Source organism: Bombina bombina, chromosome 9, assembly GCF_027579735.1.
Source record: "Bombina bombina isolate aBomBom1 chromosome 9, aBomBom1.pri, whole genome shotgun sequence".
In the NCBI taxonomy this organism is placed as follows: domain Eukaryota; kingdom Metazoa; phylum Chordata; class Amphibia; order Anura; family Bombinatoridae; genus Bombina; species Bombina bombina.
Window position 1 is genome coordinate 197,871,729 of NC_069507.1, and position 12,562 is coordinate 197,884,290.

A 12,562-nucleotide genomic window follows, 5' to 3' on the forward strand; every position below is an offset into this window, starting at 1 on the left:
ACCAGTGTGTGTGTGTGATTAGTATTACTATGTATATAACTGGAGCTGGGTGTGAGCATGCTACCAGTGTGTGTGTGTGTGATTAGTATTACTATGTATATAACTGGCGCTGGGTGTGAGCATGCTACCAGTGTGTGTGATTAGTATTACTATGTATATAACTAGCGCTGGGTGTGAGCATGCTACCAGTGTGTGTGTGTGATTAGTATTACTATGTACAGTATATAACTGGCGCTGGGTGTGAGCTTGCTACCAGTGTGTGTGATTAGTATTACTATGTATATAACTAGCACTGGGTGTGAGCATGCTACCAGTGTGTGTGATTAGTATTACTATGTATATAACTAGCGCTGGGTGTGAGCATGCTACCAGTGTGTGTGTGTGATTAGTATTACTATGTATATAACTGCCGCTGCGTGTGAGCATGCTACCAGTGTGTGTGTGTGTGATTAGTATTACTATGTATATAACTGGAGCTGGGTGTGAGCATGCTACCAGTGTGTGTGTGTGTGTGATTAGTATTACTATGTATATAACTGGCGCTGGGTGTGAGCATGCTTCCAGTGTGTGTGTGTGATTAGTATTACTATGTATATAACTGGAGCTGGGTGTGAGCATGCTACCAGTGTGTGTGTGTGTGATTAGTATTACTATGTATATAACTGGCGCTGGGTGTGAGCATGCTACCAGTGTGTGTGATTAGTATTACTATGTATATAACTAGCGCTGGGTGTGAGCATGCTACCAGTGTGTGTGTGTGATTAGTATTACTATGTACAGTATATAACTGGTGCTGGGTGTGAGCTTGCTACCAGTGTGTGTGATTAGTATTACTATGTATATAACTAGCGCTGGGTGTGAGCATGCTACCAGTGTGTGTGATTAGTATTACTATGTATATAACTAGCACTGGGTGTGAGCATGCTACCAGTGTGTGTGATTAGTATTACTATGTATATAACTAGCGCTGGGTGTGAGCATGCTACCAGTGTGTGTGTGTGATTAGTATTACTATGTATATAACTGGCGCTGCGTGTGAGCTTGCTACCAGTGTGTGTGTGTGATTAGTATTACTATGTATATAACTGGCGCTGGGTGTGAGCATGCTACCAGTGTGTGTGTGTGATTAGTATTACTATGTATATAACTGGCGCTGGGTGTGAGCTTGCTACCAGTGTGTGTGATTAGTATTACTATGTATATAACTAGCACTGGGTGTGAGCATGCTACCAGTGTGTGTGATTAGTATTACTATGTATATAACTGGCGCTGCGTGTGAGCATGCTACCAGTGTGTGTGTGTGTGATTAGTATTACTATGTATATAACTGGCGCTGGGTGTGAGCTTGCTACCAGTGTGTGTGATTAGTATTACTATGTATATAACTAGCACTGGGTGTGAGCATGCTACCAGTGTGTGTGTGTGATTAGTATTACTATGTATATAACTAGCGCTGGGTGTGAGCATGCTACCAGTGTGTGTGTGTGATTAGTATTACTATGTATATAACTGGCGCTGGGTGTGAGCATGCTACCAGTGTGTGTGTGTGATTAGTATTACTATGTATATAACTAGCACTGGGTGTGAGCATGCTACCAGTGTGTGTGTGTGATTAGTATTACTATGTATATAACTGGCGCTGGGTGTGAGCTTGCTACCAGTGTGTGTGATTAGTATTACTATGTATATAACTAGCACTGGGTGTGAGCATGCTACCAGTGTGTGTGATTAGTATTACTATGTATATAACTGGCGCTGCGTGTGAGCTTGCTACCAGTGTGTGTGTGTGATTAGTATTACTATGTATATAACTGGCGCTGGGTGTGAGCATGCTACCAGTGTGTGTGTGTGTGATTAGTATTACTATGTATATAACTGGAGCTGGGTGTGAGCATGCTACCAGTGTGTGTGTGTGTGATTAGTATTACTATGTATATAACTGGAGCTGGGTGTGAGCATGCTACCAGTGTGTGTGTGTGTGATTAGTATTACTATGCATATAACAGGCGCTGGGTGTGAGCTGGCTACCAGTGTGTGTGTGTGTGATTAGTATTACTATGTATATCATTGGTGCTGGGTGTGAGCATGCTACCAGTGTGGCTGTGTGATTAGTATTACTATGTATGTAAATGGCGCTGGGTGTGAACTTCCTACCAGTGTGTGTGTGTGTGATTAGTATTACTATGTATATCATTGGTGCTGGGTGTGAGCATGCTACCAGTGTGGCTGTGTGATTAGTATTACTATGTATGTAACTGGCACTGGGTGTGAACTTCCTACCAGTGTGTGTGTGTGTGTCATTAGTATTACTATGTATATCATTGGTGCTGGGTGTGAGCATGCTACCAGTGTGTGTGTGATTAGTATTACTATGTATATAACTGGCGCTGGGTATGAGCATGCTACAAGTGTGTGTGTGTGTGTGATTAGTATTACTATGTATATCATTGGTGCTGGGTGTGAGCATGCTACCAGTGTGGCTGTGTGATTAGTATTACAATATATATAGTTTTTGGACTGTACATATTGCACTATAAGGCACCTCTATTTTATTGTCTTTCAAATAATCACTTATAATAGGTTAGGGAGACCAGACATTCTGTTTTTAAAGGGATTGTCATTGTCTTTTTTTAATACACTGTCCCATTGTACTCAGAACTTTTTAAAGGGATGTCCCTTTTTTATCATAACTTTACTTATTTTATTTTTAATTATATATATGCAACGCTCATGCTGATATTATTTTTATGTCTATCGCAACTCTATGGCATGAAATATCTGCAGCCATTAACAGTGCAGTGCATGTTGCTGTGGTGGACGTGTTAAAGGCTTTTTAGTGGTGTCTGATTGGGAAGGAGGCTAGGGGGCTTGTAAGCAAAGAGAGAGTGGAGCAGCAGAGACTGAGGACAAGATTTATTACAAGGCACATGCCCAGATTAATTGCAAATTGATCAATCTTGCCCAGAGTTGATCTGCAGAGAGAGAGCAATTGAACATCAGAGAGAGTGAGCGTTGAAAGTAGAGACAGTGATGAACAGCAGAGAGAGAGAGTTGAAACAGTAGAGAGATTACTTTATGGTTAATAACTACTAATCGGCTAGATTACGAGTCTTGCGTTATGAGTAAAAAGGCAGCGTTAAGCTTCATAACGCTGCTTTTTTACTACCGCTGGTATTACGAGTCTTGCAGATTTAGGGGCATTGCACACTTTTTTGGCCTTACCGCAAATCAACTTACGAAAATTGCGTATAGTCTTTTTTCTATGGGACTTCCATAGCGCCGGTATTACGAGCTTGTCCTGGCAGGCAAAAAAGTGAGCGGTACAGCCTATCCCGTCAAGATTTGTACTGCATTTTAAAGTCAGTAATTTTAAAGTCAGTTACACTACAACGCTGTAGCATAAAACTCATAACTAAAGTGCTAAAAAGTACACTAACACCCATAAACTACCTATTAACGCCTAAACCGAGGCCCTCCTGCATCGCAAACACTAAAATTAAATTATTAACCCCTAATCTGCAGCTCCGGACATTGCCGCCACTATAATAAACATATTAACCGCTAAACCACCGCACTCCCGCCTCGCAAACACTAGTTAAATATTATTAACCCCTAATCTGATGTCCCTAACATCGCCGTCACCTACCTACATTTATTAACCCCTAATCTGCCGCCCCCAATGTCGCTGCCACTATTTTAAATTTATTAACCCCTAAATCTAAGTCTAACCCTAACCCTAATAAATTAAATTAAATAATAATTTAAAATAAATACAAATTCCTATCATTACCTAAATAATTCCTATTTAAAACTAAATACTTACCTATAAAATAAACCCTAAGCTAGCTACAAAATAACTAATAGTTACATTGTAGCTGGCTTAGGGTTTATTTTTATTTTACCGGCAAGTTTGTATTTATTTTAACTAGGTAGAATAGTTACTAAATAGTTATTAACTATTTACTAACTACTTAGCTAAAATAAATACAAATTGACCTGTAAAATAAAACCTAACCTAAGTTACACTAACACCTAACACTACATTACAATTAAAGGGACAGTCTAGTCAAAATTAAACTTTCATGATTCAGATAGGGCATGTCATTTAAAACAACTTTCCAATTTACTTCTGTTATCTAATTTGCTCAATTCTTTAGATATCCTTTGTTGAAGAAATAGCAATGCACATATGTGAGCCAATCACACGAGGCCTCTATGTGCAGCAACCAATAAGCTGCTACTGAGCATATCTAGATATGCTTTTCAGCAAGTGATATCAAGAGAATGAAGCAAATTAGATAATAGAAGTAAATTAGAAAGTTGTTTAAAATTACATGCTCTTTCTAAATCATGAAAGAATGTGGGTTTCATGTCCCTTTAAATAAATTACCTAAATTAAATACAATTAACTAAATTAAATAAAATTAGCTAAATTACAAAAAAACCCCACTAAATTACAGAAAATAAAAAACAAATTACAAGATCTTTAAACTAATTACACTTAATCTAATAGCCCTATCAAAATAAAAAAAAGCCCACCCAAAATAAAAAAACCTAGCCTAAACTAAACTACCAATAGCCCTTAAAAGGGCCTTTTGCGGGGCATTGCCCCAAAGAAATCAGCTCTTTTACCTGTAAAAAAAAATACAAACAACCGCCCCAACTGTAAAACCTACCACCCACACAACCAACCCCACAAATAAAACCCTAACTAAAAAAACCTAAGCTCCCCATTGCCCTGAAAAGGGCATTTGGATGGGCATTGCCCTTAAAAGGGCATTTAGCTCTATTGCGGCCCAAAGCCCTAACCTAAAAATAAAACCCACCCAATACACCCTTAAAAAATCCTAACACTAACCCCCAAAGATCCACTTACCAGGAGAAGTCTTCATCCAAGCGGCAAGATGTCCTCAACAAAGTCGGCAGAAGTGGTTCTCCAGACGGGCAGAAGTGGTCCTCTAGACGGGCAGAAGTCTTCACCCAGACGGCATCTTCTATCTTCATCCTTCCGATGCGGAGCAGCTCCAACTTCAAGAAATCCGGCGCGGAGCATCCTCTTCAATCAACTTCTTCTTGCTGAATGAAGGTTCCTTTAAATGACGTCATCCAAGATGGCGTCCCTTAGATTCCGATTGGCTGATAGAATTCTATCAACCAATCGAAATTAAGGTTGAAAAAATCCTATTGGCTGATGCAATCAGTCAATAGGATTGAACTTCAATCCTATTGGCTGATCCAATCAGCCAATAAGATTGAGCTCACATTCTATTGGCTAATTGGAACAATGTTTAATATGTCCATAATTATCCCACTTTACTGCTAGAGTATATTAAATTGTTTACAAATAGCTTGATCACCTTTATTTCATTCTTTGAAATAGCTGACGTTGCCTGTTGATACCACCGCCTTTTTGTAGTCCCAAAATATAAGCATAATTTAGAGTCTTATGCACTTGTTTTTCTCTATATATACAGGACCTATCTGGTTAGATAATGTTCGCTGTACTGGAGAGGAGAGTTCTATCGCAGAGTGTGAATCTAATGGATGGGGAGTTACTGACTGCAAACACTCAGAGGATGTGGGGCTTCTTTGCACTGCAAGTCGGCTACGTTTGTCAGAGCAACCACAGACCATCAGCATAAAGGTACCAAGAGAATTAATTCCATGCATATTTTTTTTAGTTTGTTCCGTTGCTTTATCTCCTTATAAATATCACAGATGCCAAGTTACAATTACAAACTATTCTCTTCATTCTCTTGGTATCCTTTTCTGAAGGAGCAACGGTGCATTACTGGGTGCTAGCTAAACATATCTAGTAAGCCTATGACAGGAGGCAAATATGTGAAGCCACTGATCACTAGTGTAGGATCTGTATATATTATTTTTCAACAAAAGATACTAAGAGAATAAAGTAAATGCAATCATGAATCATGCAAGATTAATTTTGGCTTTCCTATCCCTTTAAACAGGTTTCATAAATACTGTGAGAAATAATTGCATATAATAAAGCTAAATGGAGCAGTATTAACAGCTGTAAAGGTCTATCAAAGGGGTTTTCCAGTGAGTATCACTTCACCTCTGAACAATAATGGGTTAAAACAAAAGTAACACGCTAACTTTAAAGCGCACGATATTAAAATATTGCACCTGCATTAACTTGTGCATGTATTAAAAGTTGAAAGTAAACACAACCGCATGAGCGCAAACTAAGTCTGAGGTTAAAGCTAGGTATCAAACCAATCTTGTGAGGTACCAGAGGCATAAGAAGAGCCAAGGACAAAACACAGTCTGAGGTTAAAGCTAGGTATCAAACCAATCTTGTGAGGTACCAGAGGCATAAGAAGAGCCAAGGACAAAACACAGTCTGAGGTTAAAGTTAGGTATCAATCCAATCTTGTGAGGTACCAGAGGCATAAGAAGAGCCAAGGACAAAACACAGTCTGAGGTTAAAGCTAGGTATCAATCCAATCTTGCAAGGTACCAGAGAAGTAAGGAGAGACAAGGACAAAACACAGTCTGAGAATAAAGCTAGGTACCAAACATTAAATTTTATAGGGAATTTAGCTTGAGTTTAAAGTCATTTTAAAGGGACAGGAATCACCTTGTAATTAAAAGACGTTTCTGTTATCTTGCTACAATATAACATATCAGCCAAGTCTAAACATTTTAAAAACAACCTAGCACTGTGTTTGCTGCAATTGTGTTTTTAAAAGCCATACTCCACTCCCCATTTGCATTATTTGGAAGAACCAATTTGGGTTTGAGTCTGCAGACAACAAGGCTACCTATCATAATATTAGAGAGAGAAAGAGAGAGAGATGACAGACAGACAGAGATAAATAGATACTAGTCCACTCATGTTTGCTATAGGAAAAAGCCACAATATTTACCCGTCCACTCAGCACAGGACTCGCCCAACTTCCCCCTTCCCGACTACAACATGCTCACTAGAGATATTTGCTTTATCACACTATGAAATAAAGGTCAATGATCAAATTGTGGAAGTCTCAACCAAATCACAAGAGAAATAAATCCTGTTTGTTGATAATCTGACTGGCATGTACAATAAATAAATGAATGAATAAATAAAAACATTTTCCACCCCTATCTCCCCTCTAACCCCTCTACTAGGTAATCAGATATTTTTCCGACAAACATCCTTTGCTCAGTCAAACACAACGACACACATGCAGAATCTGCCTATTTACACTCTATTAGACTCAGGAACACTCAAGGACAGAGCAGAACTAAACAAATTAGGTCCACCCTTTCACAACTGGTACTCATATTTCCAGATCCGGCATGCACTTTAGTACGCATAAACTAAATATCCTCAGACCATTAACAATGTTTTAACGGCTTTGCACCAATCCTGAAATCCAGAAAAAATATCTCTCAATATGCTATAAATTTCTCAGAGGGGCTTTTCCCCTACAGCAGAGCTTTCCAAACTTTTCATGTTGGTGACACACTTTGTAGACCTACATCATTTCGCGACACAGTAATTCAGTTGTACTAGCAAAAAGGAGGTTAAACTAACTTGTTTTAAAAATATACGACACATACATAAATTATATAATAACAAAATGCATTTACAAGTAACAGTATGTATGTGCAAGAATTTAAAAAAGATTAATAACACCAATAGCTATTTACTATTTTAATGGGATGTATGAGGTTGATGGGATGAACACAGTTTTGGAATGTTTGGTGTAATATTAGATAAAGACACTCACATTTCATCATCAAGCATTTTTAAGCTTCCTATCCATATATCAAGATCAGGAGCAGCAATGCACTACTGGGAGCTAGTTGCAAAAAAATCCCACTGACTTCTAACTTCAGCTCAGCGTTTAAGCTGCAACCCTCAGAGCTCTGCGAGTCCGACTGACTACTGCCTGTGCTGCAAACACACTGCTGTCCCACTCACTGACTACACTTGCAGTCACGAGCCAATTAAGGAGACTACAAGTGCAGTCAGAAGCCAATGTGCCGCCAAATCCACCAATGGTAATAGTTGCAGTTCCCACTGAGCTGTGCCAATTGGTTAAGATGATCTGTGACCCACTAGGTATCAAACACGTGTCAACCATGTGATATGTGTAGCAGGCAGGTGGAAAGTCAGAAACTAAAAAACAATTTAAAAAAAAATTTAATTTAAAAAAAAAGTGATGAAGCAGGGACACACCTACACACTGCTGCCGACACACTAGTGTGTCCCGACACACAGTTTGGAAAGCACTGCCCTACAGAGACCTTCCTTTCTAAGGAAATGGAACACAGAAATACATGGTGATATTACAGACGATGAGTGGAGGTCATGCTTTAAGGGTACCCACTCGGCATCTTCTTCATTACTCATGGCAGAAACAAACTATAAAATAATTTCTCGCTGGTATTTGACACCATTACGACTCCGATATATCTTTCCTACAGCATCTTCCGCTTGCTGGAGACGTTGTGGAGGCACGGACACTATGACTCACATATGGTGGGACTGCCCCTCCATCTCTGACTTCTGGAACAGAGTTGAATCCAGCATAAATAAAATTCTAGGCTCCAATATAACGCTATGTCCTAAACTTATTCTTCCTAATCTTCTCCCGACACTCCACTGTATGTACCGCACAAAATTACTCCAGACTATGCTTACTGGTGCTAAAAGACTAATACCACGACTGTGGAAGTCCCAAACCATCCCGTCACACACTACTTGGATATCAGAGGTTAAACACATCCTGGTTTTGGAAAAACAGTGCTATTGCTTTTTAGGTAAATGAGATTTCTTTACAGATATGTTTTTTATTTGGGAGCAGGGAATTTATGAACTAACCACCAATATCCCTGTCCCTCTTGATTTATAATTATCCGAGGCAAACTGTCACTACCTCTTTGCAAATATATTCTTTTCAAGAGGCACGACTAACTTAAATTATATCCTCATAATTAGCCACATGACATATGCAATTAAGCAAACTTAAGCAACCCAGTAGGAGGTATATATTCGTATATCACCCTTCCCTCCCTCTCTCCGCCTTAATACTTCTTTCTTCTTACTTCTTGATACATAATGTATGAACCAACTCTTCTATTTATATTTGTTATTACCTTTAAAAATGTTTAAAACCTAGGGTAAGACGATATTATTTATGTTGTATCACAATCATACTTACTGACCTTATTCACTAATTACTATCTGACTTATTCAATTGTCAATGTATGCAACTTTGTGAACCCAATAAAAAAACTTTTTGAATAAAAAAAAAAACATTTAGAGGAAATTCAATTAAATATTAAGACATGATCCTTTTTGTGATACTATCATACATGCAAATTAATGTGCTCTGTGAAATATATACAAATGATGTCAGGTCTGTAATACAAAAGTTGCACTTTCTTTTTTTATGTAAAACCACAGCATTTGCTTAAAACTGTGAAGAAGAACTGCTGGCTTTGTACACTAATTTCTTTAGCAAATTATTCTGCTTTTTTTTATAGTACACAAAGAAAATCGAGGAGGTCCGAATTAAGCCCATTTTAGCACGTGCAAAGGCAAGTGTCCCTATCACAGAAGGTGTAGTCGAAGTAAAACACCAAGGTCGTTGGAGACAAGTGTGTGACCAAGGCTGGACTATTAGTAATAGCAGAGTTGTATGCGGAATGCTGGGATTTCCAGGAGAGGTACCGCCAAATGATAGGTTTTACAGGTAATGATCTGTTATTTGATATAATATGGCCTGTTAGAGTCATTGTAAGTTTGTTGTTTGTAAGAGTCATATAAATCTTCTTTGTTGTACTATAGCATTAGCATGTTAAACTATCCCTCATGAATGCAGGAATTATATTATATATTTACTGTGGGTGGGGGAAGAGTTTACTTTCAGAATTTCCATGCTTTTTCACATTAAACATCGGCATTAACAAGTTTTGATGGCACTCAATTTCCTAGAGGTTTTACTTAAAGGAACAGTTTACACCAGAATTTTTATTTTTTTTAAATGATAGACAATTCCTTTATTGCCCATTCCCCAGTTTTGCATAACCAACACAGTTATATTTATATATGTTTTGCCTCTGTGATTACCTTGTATCTAAGCCTCTGCAGGCTTCCCCCTTATTTCAGTGCTTTTGACGGACATGCAGTTTAGCCAATCAGTGCAGACTCCTAAATAACTCCACAGGAGTGAGCACAATGTTATCTATATGAAACACATGAACTAGTACTGTCTAACTGTGAAAAACGTACAAAATGCTCTGAGCTAAGAGGCGGTTTTCAACGGTTTAGAAATCAGTTTGAGCCTAACTAGGTTTAGCTTTTCAAAAATACCACCAAGGGAGCAAAGCAAATTTGATGATAAAAGTATATTGAAAAGTTGTTTAAAATTGCATATCCTATCTGAATCATGAAAGTTTAATTTTGACTAGACTGTTCCTTTTAAAATGATATACAATTGTGTATGTACTCCTGCGCATGTAAGTGCATTTACATGTGTGCGCTAGGGATGGGCGAATGTTTCTAAAAATTTGAAATTTAAAACGAATTTTGATACATTCGTTCATTCGAAACGAATTTCGAATGTTATACTGTATAACATTCTATTTTTGAATTTTCGTTTTCTAATTTTTCAATAAAATTTGAAAATATTTGTTCGAATAATAGAATGTTTAGCTATGTATTCATTCAATTTTGAAATGTAATATTCAAATTTGAATGTGACATTCAAATTCGAAAAAGTATTTCTAGTCTACAACTGTGTTTAATAAATGTAATATTCTAATTCAAATGCTACATTTGAATGTTACATTCAAATTTGAAATAGTATTTCTAGTCTAATACCGTGTTTTAAATCTAATATTCGAATTCGAAAGTGACATTCGAATTCGAATGTCACATTCGAATTCGAAATAGTATTTCTAGTCTAATACTGTGTTTTTTAAATGTAATATTCAAATTTGAATGTGATATTCAATTTGAATGTGACATTTGAATTCGAAATAGTATTTCTAGTCTAATACTGTATTTTATAAATGTAATATTCAAAATTGAATGTGATATTTGATTCAAATGTGATATTCGATTTGAATGTGATATTCGATTTGAATGTGACATTCAAATTTGAAATAGTGTTTCTAGTCTACAATTGTGTTTTAGAAATGTAATATTATAAATGTGACATTCAAAAACTGTAAATAACATTCTAAAATCGAATTTTTAAGAATATTCGTTCTTATCAACATTCTATTATGTAAATCGAATTTCTACAATAACATTCGTTCTAACATTCGAATTCGAATATAAACACATTCGCCCATCCCTAGTGTGCGCACATTTTCTCCATGTAAATATAAGTACACAAGTTTGTGCATGAGCATTAATGTATGTGGGAGAGAGCATGTTTGACTCTGTGTGCAGTATTGTGTATTTGAGTATGCAAGGGTGAGCATGATCTTTTTTATATTTGTGTGCTTGCTTGTGTAAGCATGTATGTGAATGCAGAGGTTAAACAGACAGGGGTTATTATAATCTATTGTTTGATAATTATCAGGATGTTAATGACTGCAAATAAGCCATTTTTAATGTTGACTTGATCACAGTCATTTCCATTGTTTATCTGCTGCACTTTGTATATTATCAGTTTGGTGGAAATGTTCCTAAACTTAATAAATACAAATACCTGTCCTGTTTTGCTGATCATAATCCAAATTATCTATATTTAACAATTGCGGGGCTATTTTTCACTTATTGAATTCCACTGGTAAAAATTATAAACCTCCCAGACAATACTTTTCAAAATTGTAACAAGTACATTGAACATTTTGTTTTTGCGCACCCCCATCATATTGAATGATATTGGGAAGGAGCGTCACCAAACAAATATAGACACTACCTGTTCAATCAATTAAAGTTAAAATATTAATAATAAACACTTTTACTCTAATAAAATACTAGGAAAATTAAAGCATTTTGGATTGTGATCAAAAGCACACTGACAATATCAGCCAATGTTCAGAAATCTTTATTCTACCAAAAACAAGCGCATGATTTTGATCAATACCATAATTAGAGGTACACAACAGAGAAATAATAAAATGCTCTAGCTCATTACAGCATTATTACTTTTTACTGTTGCACTGTGCTATTGATTTTATCTGTGGTTAAGAGAAAACCTTTAGATCAATTATTGATCATGAAAACCAGATTGTTCTTTTGCATTATACTTTTAAATACATTGGAAATGTCACGTTACTAAAACTGTATATCCTTTTTAATAAACCACTGTAGGACATTGCTTTCTGTAGGGTTACGTTTATGGAAATCATTTGATAATACACATTTTCCACTCTTTTAAAGGGACACCATCCGCAAAACATTAAAGGGACATGACACACAAATGTTTTCTTTCATGATTCATACATATGTGATTTAAAACAAATTTCTAGTTCACTTCTTTTATCTAATTTGTTTTGTTTCCTTGGTATCCTTTGTTGAAAAGCATATATTGGTAGGCTCAGGAGCTGCTGATTGGTGGCTGAACATATATTCCTCTTGTCATTGGCTCAT

General features: G+C 36.8%; 1 protein-coding gene across 2 annotated transcripts in view; it reads left to right on the top strand.

Annotated features, from left to right (window-relative positions):
- The window catches only part of LOXL4 (lysyl oxidase like 4), a 168,424-nt gene that overhangs the window by 32,780 nt on the left and 123,082 nt on the right, over positions 1–12,562 (top strand). For both annotated transcript variants that reach the window (XM_053691737.1, XM_053691736.1), the window contains exons 2-3: positions 5,475–5,644; positions 9,499–9,707. In XM_053691737.1, the coding sequence (XP_053547712.1) occupies positions 5,475–5,644; positions 9,499–9,707 (379 nt within the window). The remainder of the gene's footprint in view (positions 1–5,474; positions 5,645–9,498; positions 9,708–12,562) is intronic.